Below are 23,155 nucleotides of genomic sequence, written 5' to 3' on the forward strand. Positions count from 1 at the left end.
CTGATATTTGAGGTTGAATATTACTAAATGGAAATAGTCTTGTCATGCCGTATCCAAAATGGACTATTTTCCTGCTTTAATAACTCGAGTTTATTCTTTCAATTTACAACTGCAAAACAGTATTCTCCGGTGACTGCGTGGGCCTTCTCAGAGTGGTACGGCTTATTTTTGTCACAGGCAATAAAATGTTTAATTTTATTCTGTTAAGAAATCGGAACGAACATTCAATACTACTCGTCATGCATTATTCACCACTTAAAAGGAAATTTTCCCTCGGTCTACTTCGCTCGTACAATCATCTCAGACAACTACAGGAGTTTGAGGTCGCATTACGCAGTAGGTACCTTGTGCAAGCCTACCTTTAACTGCCCATAACCCGCAGGCAGCCTGCATTACAAGTCACATTCCCAGAATGCTCAAAGGGCGCCTAGGAAATAAAATGAGGCGATTGAAGGGAGGAGAAGGGGCGAGGGACGTGTGCCCAGATCCGGTTGTGAACAGAGGCTAGAGACACTAATTTATAACCAGCCACGGCGAATCACCGCAGATTCGAATTGAAAATTCAAAGTGAAGGTTGTTGGGAACGAATCCGATTCATCGACTTCGACTCCAAGTAGTGAGGACGCTTTTGAAACTTTTAAGACATTATGCCTATGCACATTTTATATGGTGGTTTTAATTATAAATTTTGCAATCAACAAGTTTCGAGGATGTAAGAAATCGCTAATTCAGAGTAGCGGTAATACTCGATACTGTTTCATTAGAAAAATCTTTTTTCATTCTCAAAAATATGGATAGATCGGTTGCTTATGCAAAGCGAGAATGAAATCGCTATGGACCAAAAGAGAAGTTACTTAACATTAAGGGATGGATCAAATCCTGGAGTAAAAATAGATAATCCGGCGATGTTGATCTCATCATCGCTGTATAAAGGACAACTTTCAGATGCATGTTTATGGAGTTTAAGTCGTTTAGAAATGAGCTACGTATTATACTTTATAATAGCTGAAAATATGGATATTGTGCTTTAAAACAATGAAAATAAAAAAGTTATCTTTATTTTAGGATAAAACGTATGGACGAACTACCTATTTAGATAAATTTTATCTTTAGACTACTGAAAAATAATTAACAGATATCATAAGATGCAGCAAAGGCGCGCTTGAATGAAGAAAATAGCTCTTTTAAAACTAAATTTAGTTTTTAATTTGGCGTCAGGGTTGCTAGCCAATGGCCTATCGTTTTTGCAGCCGGATTTACGGATGGCGAATTGAAAATTCTTGATGAGTGAGTGACAGGGAGAGAGAGCAGACAGTTGGGTCCGAGACGGATGGATTGGGTCAAGGAGAACAGATGAGGGAAGAGGTTGGTGACAGTGAAGTCCTCAATCATACGCTTTTAGTAACGCTAACTATAATCTAATGATAGATGAGCTGCTGAGGAGAAGTAATTGGTATCCTCATCACGAACAACTATGAGGAGTTCGATAGTCAAGTCGATGTCACACTCTTTCATGCATATAGATACACACATATTTTTAAAAGAGTTTAATGGGCACAGCATCACCATAAATAAAAAATAAATTGTAGAAGTGTACGTCAAATTACTAAAACTTTTGCGGTCCATGTTAGGCAAAACTAATGGCTTTTCGGGTAACTCGCGTCAATACTTCAAAATGTCAAACGTTTCCTCTCCTATACCGGACTTTTCAGCGGGGCCAATGAACATAGACAAGTACTATTTTCTTTTTCATACGATTGTATTGTTAAAACAAACTATTTTTGCTCTGAGATTAGGGTGCGAAGCAAAAAAATATACTGATCTTGATTAAAGTAAATTGTCACCTTGCCAAAAAACTTGGACGTGCACAAAAGTTTCCAGAGTATAAAATCTGTATTGGTCAGAGGGTTAAATTGCCATGTCTGTAAGGTAACATGAGACCGAAGATAATATCAGTTAGGGTGTGGAACGGTGCGTCGCCCGCAGCGATCGAACTGTTGCGGTTAAGAAAAAAGTACATGAGCTCAAAAATATAGGTGAAAATCTTGATCAACCAGCGTTGTTAATAAACAGAAAGCAATCAATTTTAATCATCTTTAAACCACAAATCTACTTAGTCTCACTCTATTCAACCAAACTGATAATTATGGACTTCGATTTGCGTTCGCGATCCTTTCTTCGAATCGCAATTTAATTGCAAGTGGGACAGATATAATGTTAAAAGAAGGGGTTTTAAGTTTTTTTGATTGACGTGCTTTCCTAAATTAGTGATCGTCTTGTGTAATTCTAGTCAATTATTCATTAAATCTATTGTTTTAGAGCGGGCCGTTACATGTTAAAAAGTTCGACTATCAGTCTTTTACAGTATCTTCCGTTTCGTAATCGTCTTTTGTCTCTCGAGCAAGTATTGCCGTTGATAAAATTGAATAGATAGTGGGATGAGATGACTGTGTTGGACGGCGGCGTCTGAGCCCACCGTTTTCCCACTTCACTAATGCTCTCGGCAGGGGAGCGCCCTCTCCCTCGCGGCCGCAGGATGAAATCATCCGGGAGGTCTCCGATTGCCCCAGTGGGGTTCACCGGCGCCATCCGGATCCATCAACACCACACCCCTACGGCTCCCACCTCGCCCTCCTCCTCTGCTTCTCACCTCCACCTTACTCACTCACAAACGGATCTTGCCCTCCGACTTCCATGTGATTCCCCACACCACACAGATTGGAGTGTTCGTCAGGGGGCGGAGGACGACGTTTCCTTGCATGAACCCCCTCGCTCATCTTGCTTGCCTCGATCTTATATCGTTCTTGGGTGCCAACGTTACCAATTAACAGTTCGAAGAGGAGACATCACCTCCTCCGAACTCACCTACATCGGCCCTCTTTGGTTCAATAAACCGTCTCGATTCTAGTTTTTTTAATCAATAGATTCCATCTACTTTTTTATTAAAAATCCAGATGAAGGTTTTACAAAGACACACTTAAGTGCGTTATTACTACAAATGTGTTCTACCAATTAAGGTAGGTTTGTATGCTAAAGAAGCATTCTGGCAGCCTCCCCTTCCTTCATCTACTTTCTTCTTTAATTCACAATAAATCCTACTCCCTTTCATTCTATCTAAAAATCCAATTTTCATCCTTACTCTCTCTCGTTTACCTAACGTTTTACCCTCGAACACTGTTTTCAACATCCCTTCCCCGTTAAGTACTCGCTCCATCCATACCTTTTGTCCCCTCCGTTTCTTATCCACAAGATACAGGTGAGAAAATTCCATAGGAAAATATCATTTACATCCTATTCGAGGCATATTTTTTCTCTCCCGAGTGGAAAGCAAAACTCTAATCGCCCCGCCAACTCAATTATCGTCTAATGCCTTTTCTTTTCCCAAGTCATTCATTCATGAAGAGCTTCAAGGCCACAGAGAGAGAAACTAACCCGATACGACAAGTAACGGGCGATTAACCCAGGTGCTAAACAAATAATAATCCACAAATTCGCTCCAAACTGAAAGCTTGAGGATTTTGAGAAGCGTTTGAGTGGAAGTTTTACGTCAGATATTAAAATAATACCCCTTATTTGAAGAACCATAAAGAAAACGTCAATAAAAATGGAATAATTAAATTAAAAATCGACTCCTATCCACGATAAAATCTGATTTTGAAAGGCCTTACGTCACCTAAACTGAAGCAAATCATTTGATTGACGATAAAATATCAATTTGATGATGACGAAAATACATTTTCCATTTATAGATCAATTATATACCCAGTTATTGACTTTGATTCACCCAAATGATCAACTGAATTCATGAATGAGTGGAAGATACTTTCCCAGCATAATTTTCTTATGCCATTAGAGAGCGCTGACATCAGCGGGGGATTTTAAATTTAATGCTGACGTTTGCCTCATCAACTCTTTCACATCCGTCTTCACAAGTTGAAATGCGTTTACGACTTAAGTAGCAACTATAGTTCCGGTTAGAAAATGTCCTAAAGCATGTAACTTCAAATTTAAAATGTAAAACAATATTTTGAATTTAATTTTAATAGTTCTGTATCCCTGTTAAATCTTTCAGTAATTCCTGCACTATGTTGTAATTTTAATATATTTTTCATGAAGTGTTGTGTATATTCCTTACAAAATCTCCTTCCATTTTCGTGTATCATTTTCTATAAGTCAGCTTACATAACCATCAGTTCATAGCAAAGGTATTGCTAATATATGGTATCAGGAAAGTGCAAAAATGTGATAGGATAGAAGAGTTCGAGAGATTGTGTAGCGTGCACTATTGAGGGGCTAGATCATAGAGTAAATCCATAGGGTGCCGTGATAGTTGTGAAGGTTATTTGCAACATCGTATGCGTTAAGGGTAAAAAGAAACATTTAATATGATGCCTACAAAATAATCAATTGAATTCAAGGTAATGACTGAACAGCATTTGATCACCTTAGAGATAGGCGCAGATCAACACGTTTAGAAAAAAGGACAAAATCTAACATCAAGGCACCAATTTCCCTCCTTGGGAATATCGAACGCGCTCAATGTCTCTCGTGCCTCGAGTCAAACAACCCGAAGCAAAAATCTGTCTGAAAAATTGTGCGCTTAGAAAATCGTCAGTAACGATAGCTCTTATGATGGCTCTTGGGCACCATCATTTTAATCTTTTCATTAATAACAATCTTAATAAATTAAATAATAATTTAAATGCTTTTTTCATCGCTTTCATGGACGCGATTTCAGTATCTTTGAAATCCCTGGTTATTCTTTATTATGGTTATTGACTTAAATATAGTTATTGACATAAATTATGTCTAATTTTCATGATACTGCAATATTGAGGATATAGCAGTGAACAAAGCCATAGGATAAAATTTAAGCCAAAAAAGTTTAGAAAAATGTTTTTATGTTTCCCAAATCTAGATTCCATATGTTTATGACTTCCCAATTAAAATAAAGTGTTTTCACTATTGCTGCATCCAAGTTCTTGCGAAAATGGGATAATTTCGTTATCATGACTCGCTATTACACAGCTAAAATATTATTTAAAAAATAATTTTGCAGTTGGTGTGTCATTTTTTATGAACATTTAAAAAGTATTACGAACTACCGCCTCAATTAATTTGAGCTCCACTGACAAAAAATCGGTAGGTATTCCCCTTGTTGGACAAAATGTCGTCTCACTTAATCGAATTGGGAGTCTTCACAAAATAATTTCCTAGGAAGCAAGCATCAGCTCAGCCATATTTCGTGTCACTTTTCACTCAGCGTACGCTCACTCCTTGTGTTTCACACATTTCTATTCAAATGCTAAACAGAAGCGGTCAACGAGGTATCCCTTCGCTTTCAGTGGCGTAGACAGGGGGGGTCCAGGGGTCCGGACATCCCCCCCCGAAATATTAAAACGCAATTATTTTCCTTCATAAAAGTAAAAAAAATGAAAAATCATGAGTTTACAAAATATTTATTTAACAAATGATGTTTTCTCGATTATGAAAAGTGTTAAAGTTAGTTTAAAACCCATTACTTAGTACCCTGTTTTTCCAAATTTTTTTCCCCTGGTTTTGGAGCCCCCCCGAACGGAATGCCTGGCTACGCCACTGTTCGCTTTGCTTCGAAAAACATCAATGGAAAGTTTATTTTATTAATTTCCCCAGCCGCGATCTCAAACCCAAAGATCAAGTGCTTTCTCTCAGTTATGTCTCCTATTGCATACGGTATTATTATTGCATTGTTTTCTAACGAAGCCTGCTCGCGCTCAGATCCTTCATTACATCGAAACCTACATTGCTGTTGATGCACAGATGATCTATTCGTCCAGCTTCTGAATATTAAAGGATGATAAAACCCTGATGACGATGGGCTATCCATGGTAACTTAGTTGCAATATCAAACGCCAAGATCATTATTTCTAGTAGTCATTTCACCAATAGATTAGATAGATAAATTCTTCTAGATCTTACTATTTTATTAATGAAGCTTACTCGCCCTTAGATCCTTCATGGGAACCTAACCCACATTGCTGTTGATATATAGATGGCCTTGTCTTCCAGCCCCTGAGGATGAGAAAGCCCAGACGACTGTCCATCGAAACTTCGCAAAGTCAAATTTGAGTCAATGCAACGCGTTGGCAGCGTGCAACTTCACTGCGCATGATTTGACCCGGTGCACATCCCGAGCATCCTTCATCGCTTGTCGATCGTTTGCGCGGGCGGGCGTCGGACGAGTGGTGTGCGCCTCACCACGGAGGCGTCGGACGGTGTGCGGCAAGAGGCGCGACTCCCTTTGTCCCCTTAGATCGCCTCTCTTCCAGCCCTCATCCCACTCCCACATTCCTTCCCCCCATCACCCCCTCCCCCTCTCCCAAGAGAGAGAGAGAGGGAGAGAGAGAGAACGGCGACCCAACCCTCAAGCTCTCTCCACCTTACCACCCGACGCGAATCTCAAAGCCTATTTTTCTTCTCTTATTCTTCGCCACCTCATCCTTTTCTCCTCATCCTCTTCCCTCCCACCACTATCTTTTATCTCCACTTCCCATCGAGGATTGGTTCCTCCACAATCTTTTTCTTTATTCCATTTTCTTTTTTTTTCAATTTTATTTTACTCTCGTCTCCAGCCTCCACCCTCTCTTCTGGTCAATCCTCACCCCGCCCACAATCCAACCCCCCCCCCTCCTCAACCCTCTCCCTTCCCCCCCAAGCTCCACCACTCCGCATCCTCGCGCGGTTTCAATATTTTGCTTCCCCGGACCAAAAGTATAAAGCTTGGGGAATCCTCCGGAGAGCACAGCACTCGAGTCGGAAGCTCTCCCGCGATCTCGTCGGTGGAGAGGAGCCCAGCTACCGGCAACACCAGAAGACCGCGCGAGTTCAGAAGCGGTGCTCGAACCGTAGTCTCCGTTTCGGGACTCGTCCAAAAGAGTGCATCGAATCGTGCTTTCTCGTGTGACCGTGTTTGGCAGCTTCCCTACTTCCATCAATCTTTTTATGGGCGAGGTCTGCTCCCTGAACGGCCTCCTCTAGAACGTCGCAAGGAGTCATCAGAGTCTCAAAGGGTGTCGAAGGACTTGACATTTTGTACCGTTTCCATCACTTCAATAGCATTACTTCTTTCCGGAGGAGGTGAGCGGATTGATTCATCGGGTCTATTCAGTGGTTTCTCCGTGGTCAATTTAGGAGGAATCAACACATACGGAACTCAGAAAGCCGCCGCCAAAAAGGCAAGTGATTTTATATTTACCAATACTTTAATCTTATGATGCCAATTTTGGATTTCAAGGCTTTCTATTTCTTCAAATGCTGGCGTATACTTTATAGTCTACAGCAGTGGAACACATCAGTGCAAACAGGAAAATGCTTTGGGGGGAATGGAGGGGTCTAGGGGGCGATCCCCCCACCTCCTAGGCAAGGGGGATCCAGGAAAATGTTTGAAAAATTGGATTCTTGGAAATACATTTTACATCATTTTGGCACTTAAAATTTAACTTTAAGCAGTAGCAGTTATTATATGTTAAAACTAGAGAGTAGTTTAAAATATTTTTTTTTTTAATTTCTCCGAGTTTTTGGGTGGGGGATCTATCTCCTCATCCCCCTCCATAGTTACGCCACTGGTCTATAGGACGGCATAGGTGAGAAATCACTTGAAATCTCGTGATTGTCGCATTATTGGTAGTTGGAAATTTTCAAGCACGTTTAAAAAGCAAGCGGTAAATAGTAAAAATTCCTTGTGGCTGTGTTTGAAAAATGTCTGCTCAAATATATGCTTTCTTAAAGTGAAGCATTAATTAATTTTTTTCCTATGTTTTTTGTGTAATTTGACGATATTTATAATAATTACGTCATTTCATCAGTCTTTAAGTCGTTTTAATGCTTAAAATTCACCTAAATATGCCTTTTATTCATTTATTGCGTTAATTAGTATTGACTAGCGCTGAAAAGCAGGATTTCTTTATTTTGTGCTTTGAATGACGTAGAGTTTCTAGTAGGATTTAAAATTAAAATGTAGCATCTAAGTAATACCAAAAATATATTTGAAGTAACAATACCGTTTGCTTATATATTGAAACTGCCTACTCATGGTGAATCAATCACACGAATCACCGTGGGAGTGTGGAATAAATTAGTCTATTATGAATGCAATGGCTCAAGACCATTTGTAACCTACATACTTAACATTCTTTCCTTTAGAGGTGGTAAATATTAATTATAATGACATTTTCCGCAGATTGAAAATGGGATTCCAAGCAAGTAGCGTTCTCATCTATTTAATGGCCTTGGTTGCATTGGCGTCCGCAGCATCCTTGACGACCGAGAGGAGCTATAACTCAACCGCCGTGACGTCCAATTGTGTGAGACAGAGTCTGGTGAGTCACTCCCGGCGTTCTACCAATCACCCTTGCACTGCCGGGAGCACATTAAACTGTTTATTGATGCTAATGAATGGCATCAATTAGGCCTGAACGTATATTCTAGTAAATTACGGTGCCAAAGTGGCCGACCACCTCGTCACCGGTGACTGAAAACTTGTTTTACTCATTAGAATAGCTTGCTGACCGTGTAATGGCCATAAATTTTGTTGGATATTAAGATTTCACCCGGAGTAGCGTGTTATTCATATCCTGTTCCCGCATAGTGATTAGTCACTACAGAGTGCGAATCGATCTAAAGAGGGAAAGGTGACAAACTGTGTGACCTCCTCCAAACCAACGCCTCCCACCAAAAACATCTTCGAAGCTTCTTTTGGCTCCCTTTCCTCAGCACCACGTTTCCGAACTTTAAAACCGCACTCTTGTTATCAGACTCTACACTATCATTTTATTTTATTTGTTACACAACGATCATGTCATTACCTCTTTTGTTAGCACATTGTGGCATTAAGAATCATTAATGAAGATTTTGTTACCGGATTTTATAGTTAAAGCTCGCTTTTGCTCGTTTTCCTGTGACCTTTTATTCTCACTCTACCAGTTCTTACAATTTCTGTCTAACGTTTTTTCCCGAAAGATATTTTTTCGGTGATATCTAATCTACTTAAATTTAATCCTTGGAATACCTAACAATTGTTGGCTTCCAGGCTTTCTGACTGTCACAAGATGTGGACTATTGACTGCTACAATGACTTGGTGCCATTAACCAGCTACTCCGCGATGCTCAAATTCCTCATTACCATCGATTTTTTTCTGCCCCAAATAGTAGAGGTGTAGAGGAGGTTGGCAACACTGCCATAGGTACAAAATTTAACACTTCAAATTTTTTTCTAAGGGTGTCAGACGATTTTAGAGGGGCTCGATTATATGAATTTTTATCGTATCTCGTTCACCCCATACATTTGGATGTTTGAGTGAGTGTTCTGTGTTTAATAGTATAGCACTGAAGGGAAATCAAGAAGAACGTGTCCTTTTAGTTTTAACTGAGCAATGAAATTGACGTTTTCTTTTCCTCTTTGCCCATCTCTTATAATCCGATCTCCTCCAAAATTACGCCAAATACGTCTTTCACTCGCTTTCAGTCTCTTTTCGTCCCATTTCCTCAGCATTCACGTTCCCAAACTGCAAAGCGCTACGCTCAATATCAGACTCTTCACCAGCATTTTTCTCCACTATCACACAAGGATCATGTCATCGCCTCTTTCATATTTTCAAACTCCTCTATTGTTAACGCTATTCTTTTCCTGATGTCTTCAGTGCATTGTCCGTTTTCCTCTGATAAATTGCCATAGTAGTCGAACTATATCATCTACTTGAGTTTGTTGCCATCTAGTTTTATGTCGGCCGTTAAATATTCTCTCTAAATGGTTTGCAAAATCGGATAACATTCAAATGAATATTACCATCAAATGAATGACTATTAAATACTCTGGAAGATGCATTTTAATTTTATTCATCAAAATGTGTTGATTTGATTGTGTAATCAGAGCATTACCTAATGAATATCTCATAATTACAGTGTTATCACTCTTTGGACTGTTGCTTCGGGTGCTGCATTGAGTCGCAGTGCGTGGAAGGTAAGATAATAGATAATAATAAGGTTGAAGATAATAGGCCATTCGATTTTTTAATTTGTGCTAATTTCTTTTTATGAAATAATAATAATTTTTAATAAAATTCATTATTTATCACTATATATCCTACGAAACTATTTTATCTAGACCGTGTAAAAATATATCATTATGCCATACTACCAACTTAAAAGATACATTCATTGTCCGGCTGTTAAAGAAAATTATATCTTCCTTCCTCAAGACAAGGCATTGTATATGCATGAAATAAATTTCTTGAAAGTATAATTAAAAGCATGCAGTAAAAGAATTATCTATAAAAATTGAATGCTAAATATAGTGCCAAAATTATGCAGTAAGGAAGTTATCCTAAACCTTACAGGATTATTGAAGAGACGGACGCATTCTATCTACAACTACAGCAATTTAAAAAAGTCGGCTTTCTTTTTTTTGCTGCACAACTTACGCATCTGGAAGGATGTAGTCAATGAATTTGGAAATCATACCGACGTATTTAAGAGAAGAGATGGCCGATGAACGAAATAAACAAAGTGTAGTAAAAACAAACAACATTCCTTAAAAAATTCTCATTGCCAAACACTTAAATATCGACTTAAAAATTGACTTATTATTTCATGAACAGGTTCGTAACACGAAGAATTGAATCATTGTCTCCGATATTTATTTAGAAGTGTGGGAGGGAAAAAAGGGGAAAACGTTTCGAAAGGATCAACTTTAAGTGACTTCACGTATTTAGTAGCTTATTTAGTGCTTGTTTATGTAGCAAAATTTACCTTCATTTTCTTGAATTTTCACCCAAGGAAGTTTACGATCATTAAAAAAATGTAATCTCTGATCCTTGAAAAATTGCCCCCCCCCCCACCCCACAGAGGCAATAAAGGACTTACATAAATTTAACAGCCAATAACAGTCCAAAACAAACGACCAATGGTTTACGAATTGAATTAGCTTGTCAACCATTTCTGGAAAAAATAACCAACGGTTAAACTATTTCCCCTTTTCACCCAACCTCCCTATCTCTGTAATGTTCTGTTCAAATGATAATAGCATACATCAAACGCTCGGAAGATGTTTTAGTATTCATTAGCATTAAATTTCAAAGCGTTGTCCGTCACTCATAAATTTCACCGTATTACCGCGTTCTACCACCCTTTGAAAACATTCTAAAACTGAATTAAAGTAATGTTTTCAGGAGATATGTGGCGAAGGTAAATAATAAAAATGAAAAAAAAACTTGCATTTTAATGTAGTCATATCCTCGTTTGAAGAGTGATGTTTAAATACGTTGTACGTTTTCAATAAAATCTTCGTCAAATAATATTGGGACACATCCGTATTTCTGGTTATAACAGCGTGAATAAATTATTTTTTGATGAATCATTTTAAGAAGAACCATTTTTCGTAACCTGCATTTGAACATGGATTCCTAAAAACCTGGTGAAGGCAAATTATTTTAATTAACCACAAACTGTGCGTTCTAATAATACGCCAAAGCCATGTTATGTTTCTGCATCGATTAATTTTTGCAACTTATTGTGGAAGATAAATGCAGTAGACTTCGTAATTTCCCTTAGGCTGTGTTACAAAGTTCATGAAGATGAAAAAACGGCTAATTTATTTATGCGCGGAGTCACTTATTACACTGCCGTGTCTGCATTTGTTATGAAACAAAAAAATAAGAATTTAAAATGAAATTTTCTTCAAAATGACGTATTTTTTATTATTTTAGCATGCACTCAAGCCCAGGTATAAAATTGCGAAGTACAGCATCACAACATTTTGACGCCGACTGTCGGCGTTGCTGAAGTGATGTTCAAACTCGTGGATTATTTGTTTTCCCGGTTGATTCCCCAGACGCCGCCACGCCGTGCCCCGACGCAGAGGTGGCCCGCAACTGTTCGACGATGGAGTGCGGCGGCGCGGACGAGGAGTGCGTGCAGGAACCGCGCTTCTGCCTTCTGCCCCCGCCCGAGGGCCCCTGCCCCCAGCCCCTGCCCCACTGCCGCCCCCGGAGGCTGAAGCCGCACGACGCTGAGGGACGCAAGGGCGTCCGGCCCACGCTGCCTCCTCTCCCTGTGCAATACCCGGACTGAAGAAAAAGTGATGGACAGTCTCCCAAATCATGGACAAATGATCGCATCATCTCTCGGAATCGGTTCTTCCGTGAGGTTTGAATGCACATAAATAATATCCCGGTAGAATGGTGGCGTGTTCGGGGAAACTAGCGTGGTGACATCAAATGTCTCTGGGTCATCGTTCAATAGGATTTAATCTTGTTTTTACTCTTTCAAGGACAGTACAAGCCTTTGTGGATATGTATTCCATATTCATTTGCATTCCGTCCCATACTTTTATCCTCAGTTGAGGAATTATTTAGGTCGATGGAACAATCATAAAGCGACTGGTAATCAAAACTTCGGCTGTGTATGTGGGTCTTTCAGAATTATTGCTATTAAGGAAATTCCTCATCGGATTTTTGCAGACGTTTTTCGGCTAACGAGTCTGCTTTAATCTAGTGAAATTTCCTCGCAAATTACATCACTCATCAAGGTTTTATATGCGAAAGGAAAAAAATCGCAAATAATCCTCACAGATGAACCTTCTCTAGGTAATAGAGTTTGGAATAAATTTACTTACAGCGATGACGATTGTTAAGCTCTTTGAAAAAATCGAAAAAAAAACAAACACGATGATTATCTAGCTTTATTTATTGTTTCTATCCCTTTTAAAGTGACTGCATTAGGTGTTTCATAGAATCTTAGATGGCCTCTCGATTGAACCAACTTAGGACGAAATGTAACCATAAAACTTTGCAAGTGATAAAGAATTCGAAGTAAATACTCTCAATGTTGTAATAAGACCTGAGTATTCAGAAGATTTTAATTCATGGTACGTCAATCAATGGTTTCAAAGTCGTGGTTTTATCCTCGACGTTAACCTTCCTCTCTCAGATCTCGCTCTTGTTCATTGTGAGGGTAAAATGAAGTATGGAATATGATGAAGCATAAAAGCACATTTTTAAAATGTTAATTCTGAGAAGCCACATTTTAAAATCCAGTGACTACGTCCATCCAAGCCCAGTTATTGCGTTTGCAGTGGGGTAGCCTGGAATTTCGTTCAGGGGGGTCCAATATGAGGGGGAACATTTTTGAAAAACAAGTTACTAAGTAGAGGGTTTTAAACTAATTTTAACACTTTTTATGATTAGAAAACTTCATTTGACATTGAAATCTTTTGTAAATTCATTATTTTTCAATATTTTGTTTTCTTTTATGAAGCAAAGTAATTGTGTTGTTATATGTAGGGGGGGGGGGAACCGGGCCCCCCGACCTACCCACTGGCTGCGCCACTGTGCGTATGTTATTAAAATTGCAGAACTCTGGTTCGAGGACAGAAAATTTCGCTTTTAATAGTCAATTCTGCACACTCACTAGGAATGGTTATGAAAGACATCCAGTGAGCTACGATTTGACTGCTGTTATGTAGTTTTATTTGTGATATTCACTCCATGTATGTTTTTATAATTTTTTGAATAAATTGTTTTATTAAATACTAAATTTTATTTGTAAGAACCTTATGAAATAAAAGTTTTGATGATGAAATGCGAACTCCGCCACGGAAGAACGCAAATATTGCAATAGTGAGTGCAATCCCGAATAATTTTATAAGACGTGTGTGCATTAGCTTGTTAGTTGGATGAAAATCGTGATATCTATTGTGAGTCAATGTCTAATTTACGATCGTCCAGGTTGGAAATATCATACGGATACTATGTAGGAGGTCCAGCTTTGTTTCACATCCTGATCAAGTAAAAAGTAAACTGTGATTGGCTAGATGAGATTAAAAATATGCCATTCATGTGGATGGACTGTGTCCTGAATGATGACGGGATAATGAAGAGAGTGCAAGGTTGGCATTCTGGTGGTAAGTTTCATGTTTAAATGAAGATTTAAATCTTATTAAAGGCAATTCTGAAGTACAGAAATGTGGTATGGGAGCATTGAAATGGTTCCCGATGGTAAATTTTCCTTCGAATTCGACCATTCCAGTTATCTCTCATACAATTATGTTTGACCTCTGAAAATTTATAGTTTTACTTGTTCCTTTACACTGCAAATGTTAATAGTTTTAGTTACGAGCTCGGAAGGTGTTCTCTGCCCATGGAATAGGTGCTAGTGATCGTCCATTGTTATCTATAACCTTCCGGCTCAACAGCCTAAAAAATAAAATGCCGGTTAGCTGAACTCCATATGAGCCAACCAATCTTAATTCGGAATTGATCGTCATACAAATTAGGTTACTTTAAATTCCTTGTTAACTTGAATTAGGGACAAGGATTGAAATTTTAAATTTAGAACGAGGAAAGTTTCATTAACAGTGCATGCTATTGGAATACACTACGCCCTTGTTTCATTACTATTAGAGATTTAATGGTCGACTGATGCTGATTTTTTGCTCACTTGATTGAGAAATTTTATGATCAAAAGCAGCTTGTTTCAAAAGAGAGGCTACCTATATCGGCACAATAGGTCCGCCAATTAAGTTCACGTTTGGAGGAAAGATTGCCTTAGTTGGGGCAAAATTTATACACCGGTTAATTAGTGTTTACCGCAATAAGTTTTCACCTCCAGTACAGTGGCGGATACATATGGGGGGGGGGGGCGCGTGGGAACTTTGCGAAAATTTGCGGGGAAAAAATGCGGGGGAAACTTGCGGGACCGCTCGTAATGCCTAGCATTGCAGAAGCACAATTGTAACTTTTTTAAATCACAAGATGGTATTGTCTTGTATATTCTTATTGTCAGTTTAAATAAAACTTTCTTAAATTTTGTACGCGACTTAATTATTTGTCATTGCTACAAAAGTAAAAGTACAAAAGCTCAAGATATCTTTTGCGCCCCCCTTGAGTTTTTTTCTATATCTGCTACTGCTCCAGGAGAGTTGTAAAAAGTACTTATCAGCCAAAAAATACTCCTCCAATAAACGTGCAAGGCAAGGCATTCCTTATTTTAAAGACCGATTTATAGATGGAAGAGGGTAATAAAATTAATTTCTCACATCTGGAGGGGATAATTCTTGGAGATACTTGATTATAACACAGACCGGATGCAGCGGAAAGAACAAGAAGTGCATGCATTATCCGGTGGAGGAACGGTAATTTGACCACATTCAAGGGTGAGGGAGAAAGAGTAAAGAGGAATACGTAAGGAGAGCGAGGACACTAACCTTAGAGTGAAGGGTGGAGTGGACATCCTCGGGGCTTCGTGGTCGGTGCATATTTCGGGATTCCCTCGTTAATGACCGACGGACGGCGCATGTCATTTTCCCGGCTACCCGTCTTGGAATGGCGTGCTGTTCTCTGCCGTGCGAGATTTTTGCTGCGTGGCGTGTAATCAGCGCCAACCGTGAACGACCTCTCGTTGCGATGAATAAATGCATGCAATTCCTCTATACCTACGGGGATATTTTCGTATATGACCGCAAATATCCGGATGTTGATCCGTTTTGTCAAATTGGCAGTGATACCCCCTCGCGAGTACATAATCTCTGATCTGAAGCTGCGCAGAAAAAATAATATTACAGCTTATTGCACTGAGAAATTAATTGGATGATTTTGATGAAACCTGTATCAATTAGGTGTACCTTGTTAGCCAATATAACAGTTTTCTGGGAGCGTTGTATGCATTTACACTAACTCCAAAGAAAACGAATTGAAATTGACATATAACTTTAAGTAATTAAATGTTTACTAATTATTTAATACAAACAGATATGTAATTAAGTTCTTGAGTCATTATAAAAAACTTTTGCTTGATATCTCAGCAGTTTAAATACCTTGCCAATGATTGTAATCCACTTGTTCCGTAATCCAATCTAATTGTTTCTTTTCTGATGGTATTCTCTAGTTTCCTTGCACATTAAATTCACACTCAGGTTTTGCAAAAAAAAAACAGTGTGCATCTTCCGCATCTTAAAAGTTATGACTCCAACATCATCAATTGGGAAGAGCTACTACTTCTTGAACTGAATGACATACCTACACCGAAATATACCATTAATTACTGCTCTGTAATAAATAATATGTTAATGTTACGATTTATAGGAGAGTATTACATAGTAAAGCATTGACCTGTGGGCATTTTTTATACGAACTGTATTACAAATAATTATAATTTAGAGGTTACTGTGGAGGATTTTGCTAGTATAAAAAGCTTATAGTTTGAGCTAATTGATGATATCGTGATAGGTTCAAAGAAGGATGAATTTCCACCGGCACTACTCATTATCAGAAAGACACCTTTGGAACGAGAATTGCTGCAGAGGATGCACACGTCCTCTGTTTGAGTTATTATTCATTGACGTGAACGAGAAAAGAGAATTGATAGAGAAAGTGAGAAAAAAGGCGAAATGGACGGAACACAGAGGACAGACAGCCTTCACAAAAGAAATATGTGAAGGAAGATTGTGGAAAAGGCAGGGAGACTTTTAAGTAGGTGCAGCATATTGGCAAACTTAATGATGGACCAGATGCATGAACAGAATAGTCGCGAAACGGAATGAACGAGATATGATTAGTGAGAGTTAATTATTCCACATATATGAATTTGTTATTTTGGCTGAAATTTGACAAATGTACCCACTCTGTGGTGAGTGTTACCCTTAAAAAAACTCATGGATTTTGAAATAATAACCAAAAAATTAAACGATTTCAAATATTCGTTACCCTCAATCTAAGGTGCCCATTTTGAATTAAAGCCATACAATTAGCAGGTGGCAAATATTATTTCTTAGTTCCGTGGTCTCAAATGTGCTGATGACGAAACCGTTACATAATTAATAGTTAAACTTAACGGTAACTCATTATCTGTGAAAACGTAAGCAATGTATATTGCAATGGTAATTAAGATCTTAATATATGACAAACCATATTACTTCTCCAACAGAGGTCCTGTCCATTATCTCCTAATGAGATAGTTTTCGTGGGATTAAGGGAAGCCAATAATCACGCTTGGATTAGCCTGGGAGACTGGGAGTAGAAGAATAGGTACTTAAAGAGGTTGGTCAGAGAACAGGAGACAATCGGTTGGTTCTCAAGGTGGAGAAAGCAAGGAATAGGATACCATGATGGTAAGTAATCTCTTCTTGTTAGTCTAATTTCTTTGTCTAAGTACAATACAAGCCCAGGCATACCAAGCAGCTAATAGTGCTCCACCGTATATTACAAGCGGATTTCAATATATATTTTTGATGGAATATTCATATGTTTCCAGAGCAATAAGATTTGTTGAATCGTACCCTTACTTCATGCAACTTAATTAAAGGGTTAGTTACTACAATACTTAGTTAACTCCCAGGATAAGAGTATTTAAGTGAGTTTGATAGTCAGCATTGAATTCTGAGTGGGGAATAACTCAGTACTATTTTTTTTGAAATCCAGGTAAAGACAAATTAATCAAAAAGTCAAAATTATAATTTAATTCTTTCTTATTTTCCAACATTATTCCTGGTATGAATTAAGTTTCAGAATACCTAGCTCCTGCTGTTATACTTAAAATCACATAATTATAAAGATATATTATCAATGCTTAATTATATTTTTTAGTTTGTACAAAGAATGGAGAAAATGATAAAATGCCATATGATCTTCTTTCAGCTGATACCTCTCCTAAGCGTGGCCATATTGATGGCTTCCATGCCACCTATCAACTCCCTCACAGTTCCTACTGGTGACGGAGGGAAAGGGTCGACGGATGGTGCTGTGGCCCACCCCAAACAATCCGTGGAAAGTGTTTCAAGCGTTAAAGTCTTCAACGCCCCCGACTCCATGTCGGGTGCGGCCGTTGAAATCTCCAAGTCGCACGGAGGCCCTGCTGTGGGCTACGAAGACAGCCATCGCCCGTCACAGCACCACAGTACCAAGCCCCCTCAATCAAAACCAGAGCATCATTCAAGCCAGCACCACGCACACGAGCCGTCGTTTTCGGACGCTCTTTCGCACATGAGTCAGGCTTTCCGGCTGGGATTGTGCAACAAATTCGGCTGGTGTATGCCGTTCCCCAAGGACAATCACCCTGCGAGCACGTCGCCCATCGACTTTCCTTCCACCGCGCACTTCGAGACCGAGTACGACAAGGATGCATTTCTCGGCATGGGATCATCTTCGTCTCACGGGAAGAATCCGTTTGGCATGATTTCCTCAGTCTTCCACGGTTGGCATGATGACCACGATTCTTCCTCAGTCCACGGTTCCAAACCACAGGTGAGTACCGGAACATTTTGATGGCAAAAGTATCTTAACCAAAATTGTTATTCCATTCATTTTTTACTCTCCCGAATTTGTCCTTCAGCTCATAAGGTTTCCTTATTCAAACCGCGCAATTATTATCTTAAAATTTTAAATTTTCTCACCCGTGAGACCAAAGAGAATTGGTTGATGATTTGCGAGACGTCCTTTTTATTTCAATTTATTTACATATCCAAGCTGAGGTTTTCTTTATAATTTCCCTGTCAAAGAAAACCAGTAAATTTACATTTTTTCTTAACAAAATAGATAATTAACTGATTATGATCACTAGAAGTAGGTCGCAACGCTTGTGCGTTGTAAATATTTACTAGAGATTCTTACTCCTATATGTTTCACATTTTGGAAAGAAAAGGATATAATTTTGAACCGCATCCCGTGCTTAGCTAAGAATTGAATAAAATTTTTAAAAATAAATGTTGTTGTAGGAAATGCGCTTTTTTCAAACGAGTAGGTACTCTGTCTCAATGCTAAACAATTTTTTTCCTTAATGTATCTAGGGAAGTCATCGAATTCCCCACCAAATAAACAAACCTGGGCATCATCATGACGGCGAAAAGCATCAAATTGGCGACGATCACCGTGGAAGCCACGGCCACCATCAGTCAGCACACAAGCCAGATCACGGCACCCACGATCATCATCAGTCGCACACCGATACGCATCACAAACCACATGAGCCCCATGGAGGTACGTTGAGGAGGCCCCAAGTGTAATCATGAGAGCAAAGTGGAATAAGGTTTCCCAATTTTGAGCTACGTATTCTTTAGAAAATTCCGTTCACATTTTTCAGTCAGTAAGATATAATAGCCACTATAAATATAAAATACCTTGATACTGATCACGTATTTAAAACTGCTGTAAATATCTTTCCTATTTGGATATATTATTTATAAAACAAACCCCTAGGACATCAAATATGTCCGCGCAAAGTAAGCATGGCCGCGGGATACCCACTTACCCATCTACGAATGGTATATTTGAAATAAGTGCAATGAATAATAACATTCATCTTCAGCTGTGGCTAAATATGGTTCATTCCACCTCCGTGGAGGCCCCTATACTCATTTATTTGCAAATGCACGCACTAGATTTAATGTTTATTCCGTAACTCTGTATCTCCTTATAATTGATTCAGAAACAAACTTCATGATAAATAATTGACTGCTAAAATAACTTTAATTAAAATGTAATTCTTTCCTGGTAAACACAGGAGAATTAAAATATCTACATTTTCGTTATAAATCAAGATGATGAAAAAGCTATTACTAGCATTTGGAGAATTCTCTTATGATGCTTAATTACAAGATCCAGTTATAATTTAAAATATGATGATTTATAATGTTTTTTTCTCATCGATTTATCTGATTAAAATTTGGCTAAAATGAACGAGGATTGAATTTAATGACAGTGAAATTGTTTTGCCTCTTAATTGCATCATTTTTATCGAATTAGGCCGAACTATATTGTAAATTTCCTTAAAGATATCTAAGTATGAGTATGGAGAAAAAATGGCATCAAATCTTGTGCTTACGCGCCGAAAGCTTCTTACAAATGCTTTTGCTTAAATATACCCGAATACAAATTGTGTCATGATTTAGTAATAGTCGTACTATTTTCCTGATATGATTACGAAATGTTAATCTGTTAAAAATCATATGGAATATTTCTTAAAAATTATTAATTTTTTCCGTTCCGTTTTCCGTTCTATTCAAGTACTTTATCCACCCTTATATCAACTTGTCTGACGAAGAATTAATTTTTTACCGAATTTTCTCGCTAGTTGCCGCTTTCCTACAATCACTGGTGAAACCTTCAGGACCCCTTAAACCAACACCGATCCATGAGGAACACCACCATGGCGAGTCTCACCATTCACCCCAAGGAGCACACCACGGCCACGATTCTCCGGGGAGCGGCCTTTACTTCACTGACACAGATCATTCCTCCAATCCACACTCGGACCACCACCCGGAAACTTCAATGCACGGCTCAGCCCACGGCGCCACTCATCACGGAGAGCTGAGCTTCGGCAACCACCACCACGGTACCCCTGGACATCACGAAAAACCTCACGGTGACGGAAGTCATACCAGTGGCCAACATCATGGCAGCAACTACCCGCACCACCATCTATCTGGTAGCAGCCACGGGGTTCATCCACAGTCGTCCAACACCGGTCACCACACGCACCAACCCGAATCCTCCGTCCACGGGCACCACGCTGGCGGACACCATTCTTCGAGTCCGCACAAGGATGAGCACCACGTCTCCGCTGCCAATTCGCACTACAAGCCTCACTTCAACGCACACCTGGGAGGTGATCATGCCGCCGTGAAGCCGAATAAGCACCATCCGTACATGACGATCACTTACAAGCCTTTATTCGGGCCCTTGAGGTTACCTTGGTCCGTGAAAAAGTTTTTGCTCGTGTGATTTAAACTCTAACGAAGTGATTCAAGAGAAATATGTGCAAACAGTTACGCAGCTGAGTTACGTACATCGAACGATAGGCTTTCCTTTCGATGAGGCGACTATAGTGAAGTGCCTGAGACAGATCTCCAACATATAGAACTGCCAAAATCAATGCAGCATTGTATCCTATGTTGAAAAACTGAAAAAGTGAAAGATTGGTGTTCACTACTTTGCCCCTGACTCTTTATGCATTTGGCATATTTGTGAGAAAGTGAATTGATTATTGTGTTCATAAAAATATTAATGTGTATAATTTTATTCAATAAAAGTCAATTTTTCCATTTAAACGTTTGCAATTGTATTAGCTTAATTTGTTATTTGAATTAATTACCTGGTTAACCTTATTTTGAATCTTCTTAGTCGTTGATTGCTTACATAAATAAACAATCGAGGTTCGAGTTTATACTAATCTCCAATATCTTACGTTTGCTTTTATTCTTGTTCAATTTCAAAATTAAGGGATTGAAAATAAATTAAAATTATTTTTCACTTGAATTTTTTGTTAAGATACATATTTTCTATCGTATAACTCTTAAGGTATCTATTTATCCCTATTTGATTATGAACTGCGCATTTCATACAAATGGTACTTTTACCCATAGAAATAAATGGCATGGGTAACAAACAATAAACGATAAATTATAAATAACATGGGTGTAACAAATAATAAATCGAACGTATTGGTTGTAAAAAAATAATTTAGGAAACACGTGAAAATTTTTCATTTTTCGCTTGATGCGATTCGAAATCAATAGTTTATGGAAAATTTTTCTCGATTTATGTATTTTAAAGCAGCACTTGAAAATAAATAAATCGAATTGAATTGAATCCCCTTGTTTTCTAACATCAAAAAGAAAGTGTTAACAGAAAGAGCTAACAGTTTTAATGACTCCATATAGAGAAGATATCTCCAAGGAGATATGAATAAAAATACTTCAATTATTTACCTCTCGTATCTCTAAGCTCACTTGCATCATTACAGAAATCCCTTTCGTGCATCTTCAATGAGTGTACCTGACCGTCAGGCATTGAGTCTTTTAAAAATAAGAACGAAGGAAAACTTTCGCGAAAAAATTTAACCCACGCGGGGAACTTTCCGAGCGATATCCAGATCTAGAGTCATTTGAACCGAAGCAGATGCGAAGTGCATTCCTCAAGACGAAAAATTAACGAGATAGAATATTTGAGAGGCCACGTACATATATTTGGAAAGGAAGGAAAATTTCATCAATGGCATCAATGGATTCCTTTCCTTTCACTCAACCCCACGTAAAGGATGAACTGGAGAATGAGGGATGGTATTAGGAAATAAACGCTAAATTAAAAGTTTTTATATTCATCGCTATGTAAACATACAAATGTACATATATTTGTGAACATATATATATATATATATTTATATCTTCGAGGAGCTCAACAAAGGAGCTTGGAGTACATTTTCTCGGAGATGATCCTCTTCTCATAGTCCTTTGCTTTTTCCCACTCCCCATAACGTCGAGATGTGCAAGTATATATTGGGAAAAAATTCGATGGGAAGGACGATAATAATAATAATAATAATAATGATAAGAGAAATAAATGAATAAACACGTGCGGGGAAAAACTTCTCTCTCCGATAGGGAACACATTGAAAAGACCCATTACCGATCGCGTTCTTCCCCACCCCTTGTCCAGAGTACCCCGCAGGGGAACCTCGTACCTACTCCCTCTTTTCATCTCGCAATCCACCATCTCAAGGCCCCCTCACCCAAAGTTTCTCCCCCTCCCCGAAAAAGCTCCAACTCCCGACGCACCGCCGATGCGGGCCCAACTTCTCACCCTACCCTCATATAATATCTTCCAATATCATTCGCTCCCAGCACTCCACCTCCCCACCCATTCTCCCTTATTTTCCTTTTTATATTCATTTCCCTCCTCAATTTATTTAACTCTTCCTCCTTTTTCTTGTCCCCTTTCCCGCAGAAAAAAAGAAGAATCCTTCCCCTTTCGACTCCTCCATCTCCTCCCTCTTCTAAACATCCCTCGGGTCTCGGAGCCCGCCACTCGCGAACTGAAAAAAGATGAGAGAATGCGAGATGGAGAACGGGATCTCCGTTTTCTCCCCAATCATATATACCTTTCCCTCCGATATCATCCTCACGGAGATCATCCAAAGCCACTCGTTTGAATTTCACGTTCCCGTCGTCTCGTTTCCCGCCCAGCTACTCTCTCTGCATCCCCTCTCTCACCCTCCTTCCCACTCCGCCATCCTGGGTCTTGATTCTCGCCGGTGGATGCCTCGCTCTTAACTCTCTTAACCTTCCGCTATCGCCTATAATGTTCTACCCCGTTCCCGGTGAATGGCGCGCGCTGACCGCTGCTAACTT

At 39.0% G+C, this 23,155-nt stretch overlaps 2 protein-coding genes across 2 annotated transcripts; both read left to right on the forward strand.

The window, feature by feature from the left end:
• The first annotated feature begins 6,696 nt into the window (after positions 1–6,696).
• LOC124153207 lies at positions 6,697–13,180 on the forward strand. The gene is made up of 4 exons (XM_046526310.1): positions 6,697–7,214; positions 8,219–8,357; positions 9,940–9,997; positions 11,867–13,180. Exons 2-4 carry the CDS (start codon positions 8,226–8,228, stop codon positions 12,103–12,105), a joined length of 429 nt encoding a protein of 142 aa, XP_046382266.1. The 5' UTR covers positions 6,697–7,214; positions 8,219–8,225; the 3' UTR covers positions 12,106–13,180.
• A 3,954-nt stretch (positions 13,181–17,134) lies between these two features.
• Positions 17,135–20,750, forward strand: LOC124155334 (histidine-rich glycoprotein-like). Its single transcript, XM_046529104.1, has 4 exons — positions 17,135–17,140; positions 17,667–18,272; positions 18,815–19,004; positions 20,134–20,750. The coding sequence occupies exons 1-4, from the start codon at positions 17,135–17,137 to the stop codon at positions 20,748–20,750; spliced, it is 1,419 nt and encodes a 472-aa protein (XP_046385060.1).
• Positions 20,751–23,155: the final 2,405 nt, after the last annotated feature.

This window comes from Ischnura elegans, chromosome 1 (genome assembly GCF_921293095.1).
Source record: "Ischnura elegans chromosome 1, ioIscEleg1.1, whole genome shotgun sequence".
NCBI classification, from domain to species: domain Eukaryota; kingdom Metazoa; phylum Arthropoda; class Insecta; order Odonata; family Coenagrionidae; genus Ischnura; species Ischnura elegans.